Below are 25,987 nucleotides of genomic sequence, written 5' to 3'. Positions count from 1 at the left end.
CCCCTTAAATCTTGGAATTAACCTAAGAGTATCTTACTGTAATGCGAAAGCAACTGATAGGGAAGGAATATATACTATATAACAAAAGAACAAGTATACAGATTGACTCCCATTTCGTGATACGTTTAAAAAAGAAACTACGTCTAAAATTTATACAACAGAAGCGCAAAGTTTAAAATAAATTTAAAATATTTAAACAGATACTATCACATTTTTACTGAACTTTAGTGTCGGAAATGTTTCTATTTGTTGGCAGCTATTTGATAAGAATTTCAATCCGAGCAGTCTAAATTATTTATTTGCATTTGCTGATATTACAATTTATCTTTAACTTTGCTTTTATAAGTTTGTAAGTTATCCTTCTTTTTCTTCTGCAATGATTGTTATTCCCTATATATAAACCTTGTCCATCTGTCGGAAAATTCCGCTCTCACATATCATGTACAAATTAACCATAGTGAGAGAACTGCTCCACCTTGCTGCTTAACGCTACATGTATGCAATCGAAGAGGGGAACAATGAAAGCAGAAACAAGTTTTCAAAGTAAATGTCTTACAATAGCTAATAAAAACGGTCAAATGATCAAGAAAAACTAATTTATGAAACAAAAACTGAAAACATTTTTACTGCTGTGTATATATTGTCTTACTGTGATTATTTTTTGTTTGTTTGTTTCTTAGAATTACCTTCTTAGGCAAAAGGAACTTTTGGGTGCCTCGAAAAAAAAGAGTATTAGGCTGAACTATTAAGAACTGCAAAGCAAATTTACAATATTTGCCTCCATGTCATACACTTCGCTGAAGATATGGATTGAATTTATTTTAATCATGTGAAAAGAAATCTCCGTGACTGCTAGCATTGTTTAAGTGTCGTATAACACCCATCTTTATTATAATGTTGGAAATATTGCATCAGAAATAAACTTCAGTTATAAAGCCTCCTGTGCTACATTAAAAGTCATATCTGTATGAAGAAATGTATTTTCTTAGTATAAGAAAGTATTGCATGTGTATTTGTTTAACAGATAATTGATAGAAATGCATTTAAAAGAGAACTATTTATTTAATAAAGAACTATTAAAAAATTCGGCGTTTTATTCATCTTAAATATCTTTTTTTTTTGTTCCATTTTTAGCTTTTGCTAGTTGTAAAATTGATAAGTTTCTGCCAACATCTGAACTGTAATTTAATTCTTTATTTTTGTATAAAAGCAACTGCGGAAAATAAATTACTGTAACCTTTGCCAATATATTAAACCCAAAGAAAATAATATTATGTATGCTGCTTAAAAAAAAAAAAAAAAAAAAAAAAAAAAAAAAAAAAAAAAAGGGGACAGTTCTATATCTCCCGTTCTACTGGGCACATTGGCGAAATTAAATTGCGTTCTTCATCTTCCTAAAGTGCGACTTAGAATATATATTAGATTCATATATAGCTATATTCTAACATAGGTATTTTGACACAAAATCGGACTTTTTATGAAGTAACATACGCATTTTTTCCCGATTCTACCACTCAAATTATGCCTAAATATGAAATTTTGTAAAATTTGGTGTGAACTTTACGGAGAAATTCTCAAATTTATGTTGGCGCTTTTTTCTTTTCAGTTTGCGCCAAGAAAATGTTACTTGGCGAACTTCTTAGTACATGGCAACCTATTTTCCTTTCCCTTTTTACATCGTGCGTGAGAGGGAAAAATGTGACAATCGTTCCTTTTTTCAAATAATGTTCTTTATACCACATTTTTAATTATAATCGTTATTATTTTAAGTAATTTTCGGTTTCCAATTTCATTATAATTGTTTAAGTTGCATGGTTTCTTTCGAATAACTGTTGCAAAATTTTCTATTTACTCATTCGAATTCCGTAGTTTAAATGAAAAGTCAATCGTTTATTTTTTTAAATGCTTTTCTTTATAATTTATGTTTGTGATAGTTGTTATTTTAGGTAATTTAAAAAATTTTAGACTTTTATTTTAATTATTTGCCTTGCATTGTCTCTTCAGATAATTCTTTAAAAATTGTCTATTTATCCATTCGAACTGAGCATTTTAAATGTACAGGGGTTGGACAAAAATATGGAAACACCTTTAAAAAGACATGTTTCTTTGCTTAATATGGTGTAGGAAACCCGTTGGCATCCAAAACAGCTTGCAGTCTTCTCGGAATGGATATATACAGTTCCTGTATGTTTGCCAAGGGAATATTATACCATTCTTCCTGCAAAACGGTGGCAAGTTCAGATAACGATGTTGGCGGTGGATAACGAGAATGCACTTTCCGTTCCGATGCAGACCACAAAGGTTCGATAATATTCAGGTTTGGTGACTGTGGTGGCCAGGGGAGATGGGACAACTCATCCTCGTGCTCAGAAAACCAGTCCTGGACTATGTGAGCTGTTTGAACAGGGGCTTTGTCATCTTGTAAGACACCATCACCATCGGGGAAGAAAGTTTGTACCATGGGATGAACTCGATCGGCCAAAATGTTCACATAAGTCTTGGCAGTCATGTGCCCTGACACAGTTATCATGGGACTAGCAGAGAACCACGATATGGCTGCCCAAACCATAACAGAACCCCCGCCATGTTTCACTCTTGGCAACAAGCAGTCTGTATTATAGGCTTGAGATGGCGTTCTCCAGACGTAAACTCGGCCAGAAGTGGGAAACAATGTGAAAGAAGACTCGTCAGACCATATTACTCGCTTCCACTGCTCTATAGTCCAGACTTTATGACTTAAACACCACCTTTTCCTGTTACGGGCATTAGCATGACTGATGAGTGGCTTCTCAATTGCAGCACGGCCAGCAATTCCCTGTTTATGAAGCTCCTTTCTAATTGTTTTGGTACTCACAGGGTTCGGTAACACAACATTCATTTCAGCAGTAACTTTTGCAGCTGTGGTCATCTTATTTTTCGTCACAATTGCCCTTAATGATCGTCTGTCACGATCACTCAGGACACACTTTCGTCCGCGCTGTGATTTAGCAGATGATGTTTTTCCGCTTTTCAAATATGCGGAATAAATCTTCGATACAGTACCTCTTGAAACACTAAACCCCTCGGCTACCTTGCTTACGGAAGCACCTACCATACGTGCTCCAACAGTTTGCCCACGTTCGAAGTCTGTTAACTCTGACATAATGCAATGACAACCTCACATAACAGTACTCCGACAACAACTGAACTGTTTAGCACATTTACGAAGTTGTATAGGTGACGTCAGTAGTCAAAAACGCCAGCGCCACCTACAAATTTCATTAAAATCAATCTTTGTTTTCAAACATGCATTTCACAAGGTGTTTCCGTATTTTTGTCCATCCACTGTATTTATTAATATAAATTTTCCAGAATTTGATTTCATTTATTTGAATTGCGTTTCTTTCGGAAGAATAGTTTGCGACCCAGACTACGATACGTTTGAAAACTGCATATATTAAAAGAGAAAATACAGTAAAGCACAGAATAACTTTGCTTTCAATATTCCATTCAGAAAAGATACATAAATAAGAGAGATGTATAATCGATATTTTAACTTGAGATGACTTGCATACATTGCTTACAGCTTTATCATTGTGCTCATCGCTTTACAGAATTTTATCATCCTACATTTAGTTTCTTAAAATGTTATTCATATTTTAGTCAAATATTTTATTTTGGAATCGCAAGAATCAAATATCATAAGATTAAAATGTTTTAAATTAAAAAAAAAAAAAAAAACCACTAAATTTTATGCAAAATTTTACTTTTTCTTCTTAATGACTTGCTATTTTTCTTCAGGCATTCTGCAAGTATATTGAAAATTATCCAACTTTTCGAAACATCTTGGTATTTCTCACATTCATTTTAAACCACAATAGAATAAATGCATTCTTTAAAATTCACTTTGTTTACCATAGCGACACTCTGGCGCTAGGTTTACTTAGCAGTATTATATTTCGTTAAAATTATAACTCAGAATGCACAAAATTTATATCATTTAAAGAATTATCTAATCGTTGCCACATGTTTTATTCAAATACTATAACAAAGCTAGAACGACATATAGAAGAAATTAAGCAAACAAAACAAAAAGAAACAGTTTTCACAGACAATTGAGTATTTCTCATTCAATTAATTCAGTTTTCACTTCGCGACAAGGCAAAATTACATAAAAACTCAAAATATCTGTATTAAAAATTACGAAGTAAGTCTTAAACGCTTATTTCCTCGAAAAAATTCCAGAAAGGATTAAGCATGATTTAAATAATAAATGAAGGCGTTATCTTTGTTGTTGCGAAGCTAAGTTTCTCTAGATTGGCAACAAATCCGCTATCCTGCTGTTTCAAACGTAAACAAGAGCAATGGCCGCCATCAAAAACATTATTAGGCTTAGCGGCACTTGAACAGTTTTAAAATTGTTGATAATTCTAAAAATATTGCATGAAGATTTACTAAAGGCATAAAATCCTTAACCGGAAGATAAGAACACCATAATTCAATCATTTTTAAAGCAAAAAATGTACAATTTACAAACATATAAGAGTAAAAGAAACTGAGATCACTGAGCCGGGTAACAGAGTGGATATATATATAAATATATTTATATACGTTTGGTGCGGCCGATTGCAACCAAAATACGAGGTGCACATCTACATGTTATAGCAGTCCTATATACAAAATTTCAACGTTCTGAGGCTACTCGTTTTTGAGTTATGCGAAATACGTACGTACATACGTTCGTACAGACGCCACGAAAAATTCTCTTCAGAATTCATTTTAAAGCAGTTTTATAATTTTTTTGGGAGGAAAAGAGTGTTTTTTTCTGTCCTTACATACAGATATCATGGAAATACATCGTTAAATTGCATTTGAAAGAGGTCAAAATGGGATATTTTCGTTGAAATATGCTGCCTGAAACTTTTCGCGATTACTATACTTCCTTTTTACTTCGTACAAGAAAGTAAAAAGAAAAAAAGAAAGAAAATTAAAAAAAAAAAAGTTAAAAATTTAAATCTTCGGACAGAATTGCGTTCTTTCGGACAGAATCTATACCTTTTTTTAAAAAAAGCTTTTCATATAATATTAATATATATTTATTACGCATCATTGGGGAAAAACATTTATGTAATTAATTCTCCGTAAAACTTTATATAAAATTTAAGGTTTAGAACTAGCTGTGGCAATTCACTGTAACAAAAATCTATAAACCACATTATTATCGCTCAAAAAAAAAAAAAAAAAAAAAAAAAAAAAAAAAAAAAAAAGATGCCAAACTTCAAAACGCGAAAATATGTAAATTCGTGCATTTCTTAGAAAAGTTTGAACAAAAAGCTCTAATTTTTTGCAAGTGTGCTTAGAAATACACCTGTTTTAAGATGATGGTAAAACTTTTATAGGTTATAATTCAAAACATTTTTCGAAAAATTTATAAAAATTATTTAATAATACAAATTTTATAAATAAATCATAAAAACTGAGTGAATTTTATTTGGAATGAATCTAAATTTCGAAATGTGAAAGGAAGAATGAAAAAAGTTTAATAAAAAAGAGATATTAATAATTATATATCAAATTCAATTAACATTGAGGAGCTAACATTTTGAGAGCTAATTTTTTAAAAGCTATCCATGGGTTTATTACAAAACTTGGCAGTCTGGCATAATTTGAGTCATAGAATCGAAATATGGAAAAAAAATTGGTATGTCACTTCAGAAAAGTCCGATTTTGTGTCAAAACACCAATGTTAGAATAATGCTATATATGAATCTAATATATATCCTAAGACGCGCGTTCGAGACGTTAGAAATGCAATTTCAATTTCGTCAATCTGCTCAGTAGAAAAGGAGAGATAGAACTGTCTTATTTTTTCTCGCAGTGTACAATTTTACTTATCAGTGAAATAAAAGTGACTGAGGATTAAATTAGTATGTAAGTAAAATAGGAAATCGAATTGTTAGAAACAAATATATTTACAAATTTTCAAATCTCATAGCACCAATTTTTTTATTAGTTTACATTAATGTACGAAACTACCATCCAATCGTTTAATCAATAGCCAGTGACTTTACAGATTGTATTTTATTACCTCCTATGACTAAAGGTTTGTAATTAATTAATAAAATTAAAATAACATATTAATTATTATAAACGAAGGAGTACTGCAACGCAAATTGTAACAGTTGTGATGATGTTTAGTTAAATATTTTAAACATTTTATACAGAAAAATCAGATAATGCTTTATAAGTAAAATATAAAGAATTTCAGAAATATAAGATTCCAGCTAAAAATACCAAAGATCTTTCACAAACAGAATAAAAAGTAATTGGAAATTTAAAATCAAAATTAAAATCTGTAGCATCATACCATTAGGGATGATGTAAATTTTAATACGTTGCGTATTTCTGAAACTTTTGTAACTTTAATAGATATAATTTATATTTAATAGAGGAATATTTTTATCATGATATTTTCAGATTATAATTTAAGGATAGAAATTAATATATTATCAGTGTGACATATGAGACCCAAACCTGAAATTCATTTTTACACACATATTTTCAGAGCCAAAGAAAAAAAAAGAAACCGCAATTTTTTTTAATGTTTTTATCCTTTTATGCATTAAAATGTTTTAATGTTTCTATCCATGTTTTGTGTTATGATTAAAGAGACAGATGCATATTTCCGGAAATACATGTAAAATGATCATTAATTTAAAACATAAGGCTGCTTTTATGTCAATGATATATTTGTTAACATATGGTATAAATGTGATTTGTATGCAATAATATTATCTAAAAATCACTTATAAGGCTTTTAATGCGATCATGGTTTAAACCAAAAATTGTTTGATTTTTCTTTGAACTATAGAAAGAAATATAATAAGAACTCTACAATCCACTTAAATAAAGATTTTGATTTTGAAACTAAGACTGCAGTTTATATGTTATACATTACTTGTACTTCAAGTAATTATATTTCAAAAACATTTATTATGATTTATAAAACCGAATTTAATGATTTAATTTAAAGAAAAAAATTAAATCGAGGCTATGGCATATAAACAGAAAGAATATAATAATATGAATAAAGAACTTCGCAATTCATCATAAAATATGTTTAGTAATTTTTCTTATACTTAATCAATATTAACGGATTTAATGAAAGCAGATGGAAAGAAACTGAGATATAAATCTGTAGAGAGACATGAAGACATTTAACCTGAAAATGTGATTTGAAAAAGACATTTTAGATTAATGTAAAGTCTATAGTTAAGTAGCATAACTTAGAATGGTTGATAAGCTGATTAATTATAGCAAAATACGAAAGAAATTTTAACGTAAAAAGACGATCCCTTTGTTTGAAACATTTTGATAGAAGCTTGTTAGCATCTTCAGAAGTTATGTGGCCAGGTCTTTAACATACTAGGAACTATCTGGAACTACTGTAAAATCTGTAACTAGTGATCGTAGACTTTAGCCACTCTATCACTGGTAGACCAGAACAGACTTTAGGCTTTTTAAGTTCGTTGTTTGGATATTTAATAAATTTAATAATGAGTTGTTGTTACACTTCTCAGGTGAATCAATTATCTTTTCAGATTGGCTGCTGATGGTGAATGGTGGAATTCTCCCCGCTTTCCACTTCAAACTCTGTGCCAGGTTAGAGCTGCCATACAAGGAGGTCTACGCACCTACATTTGCCGCTGTGTGCTGCCCATAAATGTCTTTAATGAGAAGATCTTTTCAGTCGTCTGGTTCTTTCTCGCTCTCATCCTTCCCCTCAACACTATCAGCTTGGGCATCTGGATCTGGCGCATCTTCCCTTGCAACCGCCTAGCCTTCGTCCGGCTCACTTTGTGGAGGACGCGTCTCTTCAACCTCTCCGAGATATCCCGAGCTTCCAAGAAGGTAGAGACAAGTTATCTCGGGTGGGATGGGGTCTTCGTGCTGAGGCTCATCGAGCACAACCATGGGAGCAATCTAGCCACCGTCATCCTGGGCAAACTCTGGGAGTTCTATGCCAACCAAATGAAGGCCCAGGAAGAAGGCGCGGTCGACCTCGAAATGGGACGTCCGGGGGAGATGGGAAGCGTGACCTCGGTGGCACCGTCCACCTCATGGCACTCATGTCATGCAGGCGCGTGTCACATTGGACACTTCACCAATCAACAGAAGCAGAGGTCTGCCGCACCCCCGCACAACGGTTATTGGAGCAAGTGCTCATGATCCCAGCAGGAAGACTCTAGAACTCTAGGTGCTTCAATTTTTCCAATTGCTATTTCTCTAAACAAAACAAAATGAATCTGGATATTGGATGGGAACATTTTTCTTTGATATTCAGTTCTTAAGATCAGTGTGTTGTCTGACCATCGTTTTGAAAACTATTGATTACTTTTCTCGACAAGCCCAAGTTGTTTGTCTTCCAGTGTGTACCCCAAAAGTTGCCTACGAACAACATCAGGAAACTCTGGAATGAATTATTTTAATATTTGTATTCCAGTACATCCTAGTGCACCACGCATCCGGCATGGAGGTAAGATTTTGTTGTATTCTTTAATACATTAAATAATATTCATTAAAACTACTGTGGCGTTTTAGATAAAATCCAAAGTGAAATTTTACATTTCAGTTAATTAATAAAATATATATAAATCTAACAAATGTACAGAAATAACTTTTATAATCTCAGTCATAAAATCGCATGAACTTTCCTGAATTTGCCCGAAATAATTATTTCTGGAAGATGTTGTAGTAACATAGATTTGCTTTCCAAATTTAAAAATTATGATTTCCTTCATCTGCACTAAGACTAAAATGTTCAGATGCATTTTATGTTCTATATTTCCTCACACAATACATATATAATACGTATATTACAAAAATAGAATTTTTGGCATTATGGAAGTTATTTTCTCTCTCAAATAATTCCGAAGCTCTAATGATAGTAGTATTATTATACTTTCATTAAATAAAATGCGTTAACGTTTGAAAGTTATTTAATGTTAGGAATCGCATAATGAATGTAATATATGAAATATGTTATTATTCTTACATTTGAAAACATCGAACGATGAAACTGGTCAGGTAAAATATTCAGAAATAGTATTATGAATATCTATGCATTATTAACAAGAATTATAGTCATTTCAAATTTATTTTCTACTTTTATAAATGGCACATTTTGTAAATTTAATACAGGAAAATAATTTTCAATTCTTTGGGAAAAAAATGGTCTTCGAGAATTCTACATAAATTTATTTCAGAAAGTATCTTATTTGATGGGAAGCTGAAAATCTCTACTACGCATCTGATAAATTTCCCTTCATTATATACAAAGTTGACTTAAAGCCCGAAACAAGGAAACGTAAACCATATAGATAGTTTGTTAATGAAACACAGTTCTTTCATTGCATAGAAGGAACATATCTCAGTGTAAATACAATATAAAATTAGGCAAAAACATGATTTTACATTAATGCAGACTTTATATAGAACTTTATCAAGTTCGATGGCGGACAGCTTAAAATCTGTTTTCTCTAAAGATAAGCAAATTCTGGGTAATGGAATTGATATGTTAGATAATACGTTTTGGTAGATAGAGCCTGAATTTTATAAAGATGTTCGAAATACAAGCTTTGGGGGAACATAATTTTGAAATCTCTGTTAGAAGAGATACCCAGTTGTGGGGAAAATGAAAAGGGAAGGTAAAAGAGGTATGTGAAATAGCTACATCTAAACTTCATTTTATAAGTGCGTCTTTGGAACTAATCAGATGACTGGAGTACAAGAACCTTCGGCATCCGTGAATTAATAGGATTTGATTTTACGTCAAGTCACCTAGTATTTCAGAATGTATCTGGAGGGGACAGAATTTCCTTGGAAATTTCAGATGATGTATGAACGGTATGAACTGGTATGAACATCACGGAGCATCAAAAGTCTGAAGAGCAAAAGGGTTATTTTTTTTCTGTATCTCTCAGTGTATTTTGACATTTGGAATCCAGTTCTAAATGTGCGGGGTACATTCCATATTCTTGCTTTACTCTGTAAAAAGAGTTTCGAAGAGTAGCTTACGCCAGTTTTGTGAACAGCATCAGGTGTTGAGTGTTATCTAAGGGACAATCAGTTTCTGCAGTTGATTTACGATTAGCGAAAATTCCTATAATCCATTAGATTGAAAATTAGGCCCACCAGCGGCCGAGCGGTAAAAACGATGAACACTGGTAGTTCGGCCCGAGGTTAGAATTTCGCGAATGAGCTGGCTGCATGGGCATTTTCGTGGTTTTCCCCATGTGTAACGAGCCAGTTTCCCTTAGAAAGTCCTCCACGAAGGCATCCCTCCCCTTAGGAAGATAGGTGTGCTTTGCCATAATTAAATAATCCAATCCAAGTAGATTGAAATTAATAATTATTTACGTGTTTGATTCTTCAGTTATTTTTTATTGATTTTAAATAATTTTACAAAAACATTTTCATATTTTTAATCAGAAATTCGGGGATCAAGTTTGTCGAGAAATTTTCTTTTCTTCAGTCACCTCGAGTATTTTTCAAAAAGTGCTTTAACTGAAGAATCCTTCAAGTTAGAAAGTATTAAATTTAAATTATTCCTTCGGTAGAGATATTATAGCTTAGCTGCCTCCAATGAAACGATTAATTTAATGGAATCTGGTTAGTTGGAAAAGCTTTATCAATTTTTTCCATCCAAATTACGTCTAATAGATAAAATAGAAAATAGACGGGATAAAAGGAAAATTTTTCTGTGGCACTGATGCACAAATGAAGAAATTCAACGCAACGCTAAAACTAGCACAAATAAGCAGGAAGCTGTAGTTGGAACAATGTTATTGGAACTCCGTCCACACAAAAGCTGTCAAACATCTTATGAGAGTTAAAAATGCTTGGTTGAAAGACAAAAAAACGCTGAAAGAGGTTTTTCACACTTTTATCAGAAATAGAGTAGACGCATATGTGAGATTGCTATACATTTTAAGAAAATCGAAACTAAGAGGCCGTCAGAGGCTGGCTGTGAATAACTATTGAAGCAGTAGACCTTCAACAGTTATTCATTCTTGGTTCGATAAACGCAAGTTTAAATTTAGTTATGTTGGAAACCCTTCCATTTGTTTTTGATCGGTAGATATTGGGATGTCCATTTGGTTTTCAATTCCATTTAATCTTTTCACATTCATTTATTTATTTGTTTTTTGTTCGGCCCCCATGCCGAAATATTTACTTTTTGGTGAGGGATCTATATCTATTGCCGTTCGAAATCGAATTTTAGATCTAATTTGCTTATTGATCAAATTTTATAATCCTTTAATAATTTATTTAAGGTTTGAGTTATATATTTATAACGTGTGCGTAATTATTACAAAAATATAATTAGCACTTAATTTATAATTTTGGTAACAGATGATTTTATGTAGTATTTTGAAAATTGTAAAATAAATAAAGTGTCATTATTGTCTTTATTTGTTATCAAATTTTCATGGTTTATCACTTACAAGACTACAATGTTCAAAATGAGTTTCATTACGATGAGGAATTAGAGATCTTTACAAAAATTACAAACACAAGTAGAGTTTTGATCACGATATTTGATAATTTTTTTCCAATGGCGGACACGTGCCTATAACGGCATTGGGCGCTCTTAAGGCCAGAAGTGGTGGCCATTTTATTGTGAAGGCACCTAATTCGCACTGGGATTCGAACCCGGTCCTTAGCATAACGCTTTATGATAACTTACCTCTTTTAAACAGCTTGGTTTATTGGTTGCATAAAAGCTTCAAAAATGAATAATAAATGTAAACAAATTTTTAATGAAAAATTGCATTAGTCTTAAAATCAATATCCAAAAATAACGAAAGTTCGTTATACAAAATCGAGATTTCATAATGCTAAAATTTGTTCTAAAATTTGTATTTTGTTAATGAATAATTTTAAATGAAAATAAATAAAAACATTCGTCTTAAATAAAGAGTTCAATAACCTAGTTAAACTAGTTAAATGTAAACTATGTGTTGAATCTTGAATTGCTTGTGCACTCAATTTATATGTTTTTAAAGATAATTTTTCTGATGTAATTTGAACTTGATTTCTTTATGTATCAGAGCATTCTTTGTTGAGCAGAGAGGTTGTCAAAATGCACGCAAACGTAAGAGATCTGCATTAAACATAAAGGAATGTACTTTATCGACGGTGGAAAAATTTTGTTATTCTGATATCGCTTAACATTTTATCAAGCATTAAATTCAAATCAAAATTTAAAATCTATTTCGAAGAATAAACTATGACATTTTTTCAGAAATTAGTTTTATACTTCGAATAAAAAACTTAACTTTATTGAATGCAACTATGATTAACATCTCAAAAATATTTTATTTAGAATTAAAACCGAAGTTAGCACTTTTGCCAATTATATTAACAATAAAGTTCTGCATATCGATTAGTGTTCCATTCTATGCATTGCATCCTTTCAATGTATTATCTATTATATATGAATAATTCGTAAAATCTAGGTTATAAATACAATAATTTTTCAGATTTTTACAAAGATGCGAATGTATCTGCAAGAATATTGAATAAAATTAAATGAAAACATTATCGCCAGTTTTACGTGAAAAATTGCGAATATAGTAACTTGAAGAGAAGTCGTTGAGTAATAAAAGTTCCATGGATACAATATTACACTTTTACATCAAATATCTACCAATCAGTTCATTGATTAATTTGAGTACGTTTTCTCACAGAACTGGTTTCGTTTGAAAATGAAAATAATTTATTATTTCATAATACCTACTACTAGCATATCCGAATATTTTGCTTTGTTTCTAACAGAATAATATAAGCATTGCTTATTTTCATGCAATATTTAACGATGTACAATGAAGTACGTACAGTGAAGTATTAGTAAGAATGAGAATTCTTACTATTTATGACAATGACAACCATGTTAAAATAGCATACAGCAACCGTTTAAAATTAAATTCAATATATGTAAATTTCACCCTCTTTTATGTAATACAGCACCCTTTTCAAGTCTTTTTTTTTTTCAATCTTAGTTAACTTTGTGGTGCATATAAAAAGTAAAACATCACACATGTATATACTCTTATTTTACTGTTAAGAACATGTCAAAAGCTTTACAAAAGCAAATATTTGTATAATACATTTTGAAGTTGTGAGCTTTCTTTTAAAATGAGTTTAAGACTTTAAAAGACAAAGTCCTCAATCAACTCAAATTTAGAATTAATCTAAAATCAAGTAAGGAATATCGGACACAGGAATAACTCAAAATATGATTAACAATACTCTTAATATGTTATCTGTATTTCCAAGAAATTTAATACGAAAAAGGTATACATTTGGTCATGAAAATAAATTATTATGGAAAGTAAAGCACTGTAAGTAATAGAAAAATAGACATTATTAGAAATGGAGAAACTTAGGTACAAACATCAAGGAACAATAATATTTACTAGAGGATTTGAACACTGTCATTGCGTTCCAGGTCGGCCAAAAATGTCAGTTCTTAAGTACTTTTGACTTGATTTTACGACTAAGCAATTAATTTTTGATAACTAATTGTTTATATATTCTCGATTATATGCAATTAAATTCCATATTTTTATAAATAAAAACAATTAAATATTATTGCGACATTCTTAGCTAGTAATGCTGTTGCTTTTATGGACATTTATTTTTCTTTTTACATTTTTATTCGACTTGTTTTTTTAACTTTGTGGTTTTCGGCAGTAAATTTTCTGAGGCTTTCCGCAGTACATAGCTTGATACTCGTATTTTTAGACAGGGCTTAGTTAATACGCAAACCGATTTATTCACCGCCGCTAAATCGAAAGTCTACTCTAGTTCTCTATTTCTTTAGAACAGTATTCAATGCTGAAATGTTGCTGTTTGCACCAGCTTGGCAGAATGTTTCTTAAAATAACTTTAGTTTGGAAACAAGTAGTTAAAATTGAATACATTATCTAATTTGGCAATTTATTGCTATTTAGTAGCTAATCTATCCATTATTTAACTAGAGAATCAGTTCTTAAAGATATTAAATCCCAAATGTAAGCAGTAGTTAGTATTAAGTTAGGCGAAAATATCATCTCTTTCTGATTATCCACAAAAGGTTAGTACTACTCGATCAAACGTAGACCATTTCTGCGAAGAAATCTTGTATATTTAAGAATTTTCACAGCAAATCATTAGTGTATTTTAAGAATAACAACGTTCATTTTTATACAGTGTCTCACAAAAGTGATGGGACACTTGTGCTTTACAGAAGAAAATGTAGTAAACTAAATTAAAAAAACATGTAAAAATGTTTTGTGGGTGTGTTTTGTACTTAAATTTAGTAACAATTATTACGTAACATACATTTTCTCAAAATATTAAAATATTAATTTAATAAAAATACAATTGCTTAGAACGTAGCAAAAAATGGCTCACATAAGTGATGGGACACTAACTTTTCCATCAAATATTTAACCAAAAATTTTACTTATTAAAAGGTTTTAATATTTTGTTGGATTTCCTTTTACTTTTAAAACATGATTTAATATTCTTAGGATGGATTCAACTAATTTTTTTGCGGTTTCTGGAGTGATTTTACCCCATTCTTCTTGAAGCACCGATTTTAATTGTTGTTTTGAAGAAATGGTGTGTTTGCGAATTCTTAAATCCAATTCTTGCCAAATATTCTGTATCGGATTTAAGTCTGGAGGTTGCGGTGATGTTTTTATTATTTCAGGACAGTTATACAGCAGCCAGAGTCTAATGTTCAAAGCAGTGTGCGTGGGGTCATTGTCCTGGTAGAATTTAAAATCGTTATGAAGGTTCAATTTTCGCGCTGAAGATTTCAAATTTTGATTTAAAATGTCAATATACTTGTACTGATCCATTATACTGTCAATAAAAACAAGAGTACCAACTCCAGCGGACGACATACACCCCCATACAATAACTCCTCCTCCACCAAGTTCTGTTTTCGAAATTCTTCCCTGGGTTTCCTCCACATCAAGATTCTACCGTCAGAACCAAATATATTAAATTTACTCTCATCAGCAAATGTAAGCCCACCAGCGGCCGAGCGGTAAAGTCGCTGAACACTGGTAGTTTGGTCCGAGGTTCGAATCCCGCGAACGGGCTGGCTGCATGGGTGTTTTCGTGGTTTTCCCCATGTGTAACGTGTATACGAGCCAGTTTCCCTTAGAAAGTCCTCCACGAAGGCATCCCTCCTCTTAGGCAGATAGCCCTAGTGTGCTTTGCCATAATTAAATACACACACATCAGCAAATATAACTTCATTCCAGTAATCAGAATTCTTATTTATGTTGGATTTTGCGAAAGCCAGTCTGAGTTTTTTATTCTTTTCACTTACGAAGAATTTTTTCCTGGCTACTCTACCGTGATATCCAGCAGATCGAATTACTCTTCTAATAGTCTCAGGTTTAACAATTACTCCATATAATGCTTGTAAATCAGCAGCAACTTTAGGAGCACTCATTCTTGGATTTTTTTATATTTCGAACGATAATTCGCTTTATTCCATTGGATAGCTTTGATGGTCGGCCAGGTCTTCTTTTATCCTGAATCATATGATTCTTTTTATATTGTTTAATGATATTGTAAACTGTTGAATTACTCAAGTTAACTGTTTCAGGAGTTTCTTTTATAGATTTTCCACGTTCAATATGAAAATTAATAACTAATTTTCGAATTTCAGGTAAAGTTTCTTTTCGTTTAGCATTCATGGCTGCACAGAGCTAAAAAACACAAAAATTCCAAAACAAACTGGAGAGAAATACTGCAGACGATTTTATAAATTATTGTCAATTGCTTTTGAGTAAAAATAAAAACCCCAAAATATATTTTTATTGTAGTACGTAGTAGTATCTAATGGTGTCCCATCACTTATGTGAGCCATTTTTTGCTCCGCTCTAAACAATTGTATTTTTATTAGATTAATATTTTAATATATTGAGAAAATGTATGTTATGTAATAATTGTTACTAAATTTAAGTATGAACCAAACCACACCCACAAAAATTTTTACATGTTTTTTAATTTATTTTATTACAGTTTTCGTTTGTAAAGCACAAGTGTCCCATCACTTTTGTGAGACACTGTATCTATGGCTTAAATAACTGAGTACTTTTGTTATTTAAGATTTTGAAAATGGCAATGCTTCTGTATTGGTAGGAGGTACTACATATTCAGCATAAAATTTATTTCTTCGAATATTCATTTTTAAACTTCAGCAGCGAAACATATATTTCGAATATTTTTCAGACTTTTGCCAAATCATATAAAGTTAAATTACAAAAGCTCAGCAAAACGAAGGAATCAACGAACAAAATTTAACTTTATTAAAAAAGAAGTAACTTTTAAAAACAAATTGAAGAAATTTCTCAAGAATTCAAAGCATATGGTTAAGGTAAAGGAAAATGCGTAAATGAATAAAAACATTTACTTAAAGAAAAACAAGAAATTTTTATGAGAAATGACAGTTTTAAAATGACGTTAAGCAAAAAAGAAGAAAATACAGGATACGCTGCATTAAAAATAAACATTTTTCAAGGATGCTGAAAAGGTCTTCTGTATATATTCTTTTCCTTTCAATTAGTTTCATAACTCACTCTTTACAATTAGTTTTATCTTCACTAAAATATTTCTGTAATTTCAGTTAAATAAAATATTTATAATCTCGAAGCAGCGTACGAATCATTTTACGATTCCTCATTGCTCTATGTATAGAAATAAAAAGAGCTTATTCTAGCTGAAGTGGATAATAAATCCGTGTTTACAAGACACATCTTTGTGGCATTCAACGAAAAGAAAGAAAACAATAATTTACCTTCATCTCTCATATTTCTGAAAAGAGCATTCTATGTATAGCAAATACTTATGCTACCATTTATAATATATCGCCTTTGGGATAAATGATATCTCGAGCTAATTAGCAATGCAAAAGCAGTGGCAGATGTTTATTAACCAGTAGATAATTAAAACATTTGGCATCTGCAACAGCTCAAAGGGAATTCTCGTTTCCTAAGACTTACTCCGTAATGGTTAGAATTAGAGAAATAAAAACAAACTCTTTCCGAAAACCTTTTAACAGATGGTTCTAATTGTTTGAGTAGAGTGATCTAATTTATCTTTCCGAGAAAAACCATACGCTTTGGCTGAAGATGGAGTTTATTTTCCTAGTAATTGTGCGGATAACACTTTGATGCTTAACAAACACTGAATTCTTTTTTTTTTCTGTCGTTAAGATGCAGGAATAAATTAATAATGCGTGAGAAAAACCTGAAGTTGTAACTTTCTCTTCAACATCGAACTACTACAGATTCGTTCCTGAAGTTGTTTAATGTCCTTCGAATGTACATGCTTTACTCATCTTTGTTTTAGATAAATTTGTTTTAGATTTCGCTAGAAAAACCTTTATTAACACTCTTTCTTGAAATTTATTCAAATTTGTTATTTGGGTGTTTACTGAGTTAAGATTATTTTAAAATACAACTTAAAATATAAAGTTTATCAACACAGTAGAGAAACACGCCTCAAATAAATCATAAAAGTGAAGCAACAAAATGTATTAGGCGTAGAGTTTTAGCTTAGAAACTCTATCGATTTCGAGGGCAAACGAAGTCCCTCTTCATCAGGAGAAAGAAATCTGCGACTAAACAACCAAGTTGAACATATTTGTACCCTAAAGAAGTCACGAGAGACGAGAAAGTAGCGCCATCTGTTCGTAGAAATAGTAACAAAAATTGAAAAGTTAAGATAAGAGAGATTTAAAAGCGTTAGATAGGATTGGAATAAAATCGTCAACTAAATACGATACATTTTTGTAAAGGTGAAAAGTTTCAAGAAAATCTAATTCTCCAGTGGAAGAAGCTTTTTGGATAATTTTTGCAGACCCAAAATCGAAATTGTGATAAAAATTTCCAACTATTATTAGCAGTCGAAGACTTGTAAATTTCACCTTTTTGGAAGTAAGATTCATGTTCCTTAATGCGAAACATTAATGCTCTTTTGGTTGAACGATATATCTAGAACCACACTGACAAGGTATGTTTCAAATTTCAACAAGAATTGAAGTCAGAAATAGTATCTTTAAGTTCATATCATAGTTCTCCCATGGTCATTGATAAAACTCTTAAAAAGTTTTCCTCTTTCCCTCCAACAAAACATTCCGCTGTTATAAATAACGTTAATAATCTGGTCGTACTTCCCTTTAATCCTTCTGTCAGTACCAAAATTGCAAGGATTCTCCAGAAGCTCAATCTTTCAAGTCATTTCCTCGCCTATCAATAAAATCCATGGTTCAGTTCTTAAAGATACTATTTCTGACTTCAATTCTTGGGGAATTTATAGAATATCTTGTCAGTGTGGTTTGAGATGTATCGGCCAAACCAAAAGAGCATTAAGGTTTCCATTAAGGAACATGAATCTTATGTCCAAAAAGGTGAAATGTACAAGTCTTTGATTGCTAATCATAGTTGGAAATTAATCACAGTTTCAAATTTGGGTCTGCAAAAATTATCCAGAAATCTTCTTCCACTGGAGAGTTAGATTTTGGAAAATTCAGTTGCGGATTTGATACATGTAAATTTAATATCACTTTAACAAACTTGTACAATTTGTTCATATTCTTTTAGAACCTCTCTTGTTCCGTCAAGAGATTTTATGCCTTTGATGTAATAAAAACCAATGTATGTTAAATGAACATATAATTAATGCTTTCAAGGGACTATGGGAAATAATGGAAGAAGGCTGTAGCAAAATACCATTGGTAATTATATGGAATGTGCTCTTTTCTTGGAAATCAAGGTAACGAACTATTTGTGAGAAAGGCGATGATATGCAACATTTATGAAATACATATTTTTATTCAACACATTAATCATATAATACAAAATTATCTCTCCAAAATTTTTTAAACTGATTATGTACACAACTAAATATTAAGGCTATAAAATAAAATACAAGATATCAATCATCAACTTAAATTACTATTGGTGAAAACAGCATTAACAAAAATCTTTTAAACTGAACGTATTTAAAGAACCTGACGTTTAGTTACGAAATAAAAATACAAGTTATAATGTTTCGTTTCATTTACTAAATTGGTAAAATTCACGGAAAAGTATTAAATGGAGAAATTAGTAAAAGAATGTATCATACATTTTCCTTTTATTAAATGTTAATACTAATTGAATAAATTATTATTCTCAGAGCCATACATAAGGTTTTTTTTATCAAAAGAGCCAAAATTATTGCACTGAAACAAATGTAAAATTTTTATATTTGTTAAATTGCAAAACTGTATGTCTTTTGATTATATAAATTAAAAATTTTCCAAACTTTTCAATTAGCTATTTTTTTCTTCTAAAATATAAGAATAAATATTTAGTTTAAACTTTCTGCTTCATTAGGCTATAATAATGTCAAACACTACACATTTGTAATGCGTGTTTGTAATGCAAGTAAAATCATAATGTTGTACATAATGGATAAATTCGATGAAAATATAATCTAGTTGGAGTGAAGAGTCTGGATAGATAAAACTTTTGAGTCAAACATCTGTTTGAAGGAACTTTATTTTTGGTCCATTTATTTCAGGTCCTTTATGTGAAGCGTTCACTCAATTAGATATTTCAAAATAAATTATTTCGAGAATATATATTCACCATTTATTTATTGAATTAACTGGAAATTCATTTTTCTCCCAAGATTTCTTCGAAAGTAAGCATCTTATTTAGTAAGCGAGTTTAATAAAATGTAATATGACTAATCAGGGATAAATAGAAGGGCTAGCTCATTTCTTTGTTCGACTCCTCGCCGACGCGAGCCTAATGGGGGGGACGTAACAGGCAATAATCTGACGTCACTGTGATGCCACTTGTCCTGATTTCCCGCGTTTAAAACAGTAGTTTCATTGAGCTGCGAGACGATTTTCTAGAGGTTACATATCCCAAATTAATTTTAATAATATATATATATGTCTTCTAATAATGTATATATTTAAAATAATTTATATATATGTAATTTTAGTCAGTTTTTATTTTAAATTCTATTTTGTATCGTTTACGTAATATGGCTTTTTGCGCTGCAGTAACGTGCCGTAGCACTTACAGAAGTATGAAAGGATGAGATATTTTATTTCATGGGACCAAAGGATCCAAATGAGAGTTTGCTTTTAACGAAAGAATGGATACACAAATGTCAAAGAGAAGATTCTATTAATGTGAAGATCCATGAAAAATCGCTTGTTTGGATAGCCACAAAAAGAAACTGTTGAAATGGAATTATGTAAATTATGATGTAAAATTAGTAAGTAAATTATGATGACAATAATAAATCGAAATTGATGATGACAATAATAAATCAAATTTTAATGATTTTGAAATAAAACTCAATGAAAATGTAGATCATCCTGAATGTTTAAGGATAAACAAGAATGCATTGATAATTTGAAGAACAAAATAATATCCTCAGAAAATTGTATTAAATTGTATTAAAGTATTGAAAAATAGAGAAAAGAAAAATTTTAGAATGTTTGTTCAGCGACAAAGAAGGTGGATGACATCTAGACAGAAATTGTTATCAGAAATTAAAATCTCAAATAGCATTCACGTTGCATTGTCATAAGAGCTCTTGTCATCTTATTAAAGCTATGATTTTTGGAAAGAAAAAAAATTAAGAAAAATAATTGGAATATCTTTACCTAGTATTATCAAATTAAAGAAATGGTGTTTATTTTATTTTTTATAGTGTTTTCTAAATTTTAGTGTAGTCCAAGAATTCAAAGTAATGTTCTTACTCTAAAGAAGGAAAGAGGCGAATATTTGTATTCTGTAGAAAAAATATGCGTTCTCAGTTTCGATGAAATGCATATAGATTGAAAACTCTGCTATGACTCTAAACTGGACTAAGTTGGTTCTTTTCAAAATGTGCAGCTTGTTTTAATCAGAAGTCTCATTTCGCGCTCTGCCTCAAATTACTGAGAAACGGCGTTTTAGATAGAGAATTTGTTTTAGAAGATGTAACTGTTTTAAATTTTGATATTATTAAAGAGGTTTTAAATAGAGATTGAGAAGAAATCAAATTGTGTCACAAACTAAAACCAAATTATTTAATGGTCAAGGTTTCTCTTGACCATTAAATAATTTGGTTTTAGTTTAGAAAAAAAAAAGTCGCTCCAGAGAAAACATTTTTTTCAAAAAGTACCGCAAAAGGTATACTCTACCCCACAGGAAATCAGAAAGCATTTGACTTCTATGAGTTAATCGATAATATCTTCGGTATTATGAATAGTACCAAAATAGTACCAACGAGAATAACAAGTACTAAACAAACTAATTTTGTTATTATTAAAGAGGTTTTAAATAGAGATTGAGAAGAAATCAAATTGTGTCACAAACTAAAACCAAATTATTTAATGGTCAAGGGAAACGAGAAACAAAAAGTCGCTCCAGAGAAAACATTTTTTTCAAAAAGTACCGCAAAAGGTATACTCTACCCCACAGGAAATCAGAAAGCATCTGACTTCTATGAGTTAATCGATAATATCTTCGGTATTATGAATAGTACCAAAATAGTACCAACGAGAATAACAAGTACTTAACAAACTAATTTTGTTAAGTACTTGTTAAAGTTATTCTTATAGTATCCTTTGTAACTAATTATTGATTAGATTTTGTGCTAGATTAGCATTCTAGATAAAATATAATAGTATAAAACATCAAAGTATTTGGCATAAAATGACCTGCTTCCTTTACTCACATTTTTGAAAAATTAAATAACTGTTTTAGGTACTCTGAATAAAGCTATTTTGTGAAAATTAAGGTAACAATCTTATATACATATATTTAATTGTAATATAGATATAAGTATAAATTACAAAATTATTTAAAAAATATCTATTATATTGAATCGGAAGAGAATTATAACAATGTAAAATTTACAATTAGGCAAAAAATCAAACGTAGGTTAGCAGAAATGTTGCCATATATGTCATATATGTTTAAACCTATGTCAATGTAAAGTTGTTTTTTGAGTAAATTTAAATAACTGCTATTATAGTTATCTTAGAAGCAGTATAAAAATTCTCTCAGTTAGCATGCAAATAAAGAAATGATTAGAAATAAACGTGCATTAAATAAAAAAAAAACTTGCAAATAAAAATAAAAAAAAAAACCCACGGAACTTAATGTTAAAAGAGTAGCACATTTTATCTATTATTTTAAAATTGAGTAAGCATTATTAAATTTGTTAATGGTTCAGTCTAAAATGCATAAAGCAGTAACATTGCCTCTTCCAAATTATAGCTATCTTTCACACACAGCTCATTTTAAACGCTGGATCAAAAACGCTAATTTCCAAGCTGTGAATTATATTGGCGCGCTGAGTGTCATCATGCCTACGTCATCACTTCTCACTTTCTGCTTCAGGGGGAAAAGCTCTATGAGCTAGCCCTTCTCTTCTAAGTCCTGATGACTAATAGTGATTACGAATGTAATGACTAATTGGAACTCTTTAAAAATTATTTTAAATAAACGTATAATTTTGGAATAAAGACAAAACACTGGAAATGGGACGCAAGAAAAATTTTCTATTCGAATGCAGCAAAGAATTTAGTAGGGAAAATTTTCTATTCAAATGCAACTATAGAAATTCAGCTTCAAGAAATTAAATTACAATCTTCCGATATGATGTCATAGAACATAATATTATATCTTATAAACACTAAGTAAAAAAAAAGGTGTTTAAAAATTTCCGTAATTTTGAAAGGTGGTGTCTTTAGTTCATCTTGAAGCTGAAATCCAACTTTACCTCAGGATTTATATAGTTTGCATTAATATCCTAAGGACATTTTTATGCAGCTTTCACCTGAAGTATTATAAAAGTGTTCTACGTAATATTTTAGTAATATTTTATGCAATTTGAATCCAGCCCTTGAAGATAATTTCAAGTAATACATTATTTGAGAACACCATACTCATATGCATTTTGCCCAATCTGCAATGAAAGAGTGATTTATAAAATGTCTTTGAGATGGACTGATAAAAGCGATTAATCCTCCCTCCTTTAATTGTTTTGCATATTTGTGTAAGTCCTTGTAAACATTTTAATGACGAAAATTACAGCGGCATAAACAGAGGAGAGTGCAGGGGGGCATTTTTCACATGAAACAATGTTTTAGAGGATTTAGTCATGTGCATCGTCTACCCAGGGGAAGAATAATGGAATTAGGAATTTCCATTTAGATCTAACGTGAGAAGAAAAAGTATTTTTGATGTAGACAAAGTGTTCAAAGTATCATCCCAAGATTTAAACTTAAATATACGTATCTTTTTCATTCTTTCGAAACTTGTAATTGTAAATTACGATGTTAACTTAATTATCATCAGAGTGACATTAATAAAGAAGAATTGCTCGTTAAGAAAAAGTATTTCAGAGTTTGGTTTTATTATTACTAGGGAAAACGTTATTGCTTCCATTATTGCAGGAATGTACAAAGGTGGTCATTTTGAATTTCTGCAATTTGTTCTAAAATGCAGTCTGTAGAGCAAAGTTAAAGTTCCAGATATTGTGTTCTAAAATGCAACTTGTAGTAACTTCAAAATAAACTTACAGACAAGTAATTTTTATGACATCACAGATTAAATCTTAATTAAATTATTTCTTAATGACATTATAAACACTGAATTCATGAATATACTGTGGAAATAAATGAATAAATTGAAAAGTATGAGGAAGCCAGAGATTAGAATTTCCCCAAATGAACATGGCAGGGGAGCAATTACATAGAAATATAAATGCCCAATATAATCGCCTTTATTTGGTCTTGAGATTTCTTTCTCAATCATACTACTTTCTCAGTACAGAATCTTATCTTTCGCTGCTTTGTAATAATCTAAAAAAATTCTTATATTGTTACTGTTACAAAAATAAACTATGAAGAAATCAGTAAATCATTCCAGTGATTAAATCAAAGTCGCAATTTTCATATAAAGACAGCACTTGAATCTATATACATACAGCTGTTATTATGGATGTTAAATGAGATTAAAGAATATAATTATTACTTAATGAATAATAATTGATTAATGAAAAGAACATTCATGCTACCATCAGTCACAATTTGGACATTGCAATCCGCAGTCTCTTATTCACTCGAATTCGAATTCTAGTGATTCAAAAGATAGCTTTATTTCTCATTTTACGAAGCTATTCTTTTGAAATGTATGTTAAATGAGCTATTTTTCAAATGCAATACTTTTGTTAACGCTTATATGAAGCTGACAAACTGTGTTAGATCTTCTAACAAAGATCAACTAGAGTTATTCTGCTACATGCAAAGAAAAATCAGCATAATATTTATATATTAAAACAGCGTAAATGTCGGATAATGTTACATAAGTCGTACCTCCTAAAAGAAATAGATATGAATTGAAGGATCTATGATAAAAAATTATGTGTGGTAATAGTATCTTGTGTTGTCGTTGCTGATATTTATTACAAAAATCTTCCATATAATCTGCTCTCTTGGATAAAATTAATAAATTTTTGTAACACGAGTTTGATACGACTTAGGCAACCAGTATTCTAAGTTATACCACCTATAGCTTAAATCGTACTACGTTTAAATTTGGACCATTATAATAAAAACTTTATGCAGTGAAAAATCTCAAATGAAATGAAAATTACATTTGGAGGAAAAAACTGATCAAAATTAACAAAATATCAAAGTATTTTCTCTCAAAAGCAGATTACTTAATGTTTTCTTGCTGTATAATGGAGATGTAGTGCGTTATTAGTTTAAAGGCAAATTGCGAGCGCACTATATTTGTATTAGAAAGTAGCCAATGTTTGGTAGCAATATTATGATAATAAATTCTACTTTAGCGAAATGTCCATTAGTGACCGAATGAAGCAGACGCTGAACTTTGATATTTCGACCCATGTTTAAATCCAGACATTGCGAGATGAGAGATTAGAGTTTTCATGTTTTACACCACCACGTGTAATACAAATGAGAGTTAACTCCACTTAGAAAATTCCCTAAGAATGTATTTCTCTCTTCAAGCAGAAATAGCTCTGAAATTCTCTGCCATAAATCAGTACAGAAGCAGAAAACTATAGTTTGCGTAGAAAGATGCAAAAATTTATAAGATGAATGATGATTCCATAAGATAATGCCATTTATATTTCTGTAGGTGTGAAAAGTTTAAGAACTGACATCAAAATGGAGAAATCGGTAGAAGGCACGAATCACGTGTTACTACTTTAATTGAACAATTTATTATATTGAAAAAGTTAAGTTTTAACGCGAAACATTGTTACAAGAAGTTTAATCTTACATTTATAGAAGAATAAAAGAGTACTTCATTTTAATTTTTTATTTGTAGTAGAATAATAGAACACTTGCTCACTATAACGTAAAACTATGTGTTCAAAATATTGTTCCACATTACAGTACCAAAACGGTATGAAGTGTGCGTTTCAATTACAGTCTTTCTGAAGGTCCGGTATCATTTGTCTTTAATATACATATAAAACTAAAATAAAAGCTAAGTGTTTTGATATCAAATATTAAGCCTTTGGATTAGATATCAAGATACCTTGCAAGAAATTGCGATGAATACGTTTTCAAATAATGACAGGGTTGGTGGGAGAAGTTTATTGATGCTAATAAGATCATATTAAGTGCTACAAAAAAAACAGGAACGCGTTTACTTCAATTAAATACTGTTAAATTGTGCTGTTAATCCTTGTGCTGTTTTAATGAACAACCAAGCTACAAACTTAAAAATCATAAACGCAATATGAAATTGAAAACTTAATTTCTAAGCAACATTGTGAAATCATATCAGTGTTCAATGAAATGTGTAATGAATTAAATTACTCTGATTGTGTGAAAATTATACACCATTTATCATTCGTGGTACGATGTTATAACAATTGCGTTACACAGGGAGATTAAATA

At 30.6% G+C, this 25,987-nt stretch overlaps 1 protein-coding gene across 1 annotated transcript in view; it reads left to right on the top strand.

The window, feature by feature from the left end:
* The window catches only part of LOC118199167 (innexin unc-9-like), a 312,877-nt gene that overhangs the window by 81,102 nt on the left and 205,788 nt on the right, over positions 1-25,987 (top strand). The window contains exon 3 of the mRNA XM_085821916.1: positions 7,581-8,515. Within this exon, the coding sequence (XP_085678042.1) occupies positions 7,581-8,208 (628 nt within the window). The 3' untranslated portion in view covers positions 8,209-8,515. The remainder of the gene's footprint in view (positions 1-7,580; positions 8,516-25,987) is intronic.

Source organism: Stegodyphus dumicola, chromosome 8, assembly GCF_044657685.1.
Source record: "Stegodyphus dumicola isolate Sdum_Otavi_A_Nest chromosome 8, ASM4465768v1".
NCBI classification, from domain to species: Eukaryota; Metazoa; Arthropoda; class Arachnida; order Araneae; family Eresidae; genus Stegodyphus; species Stegodyphus dumicola.
This window is presented reverse-complemented; position numbering and strand designations above follow the sequence as displayed.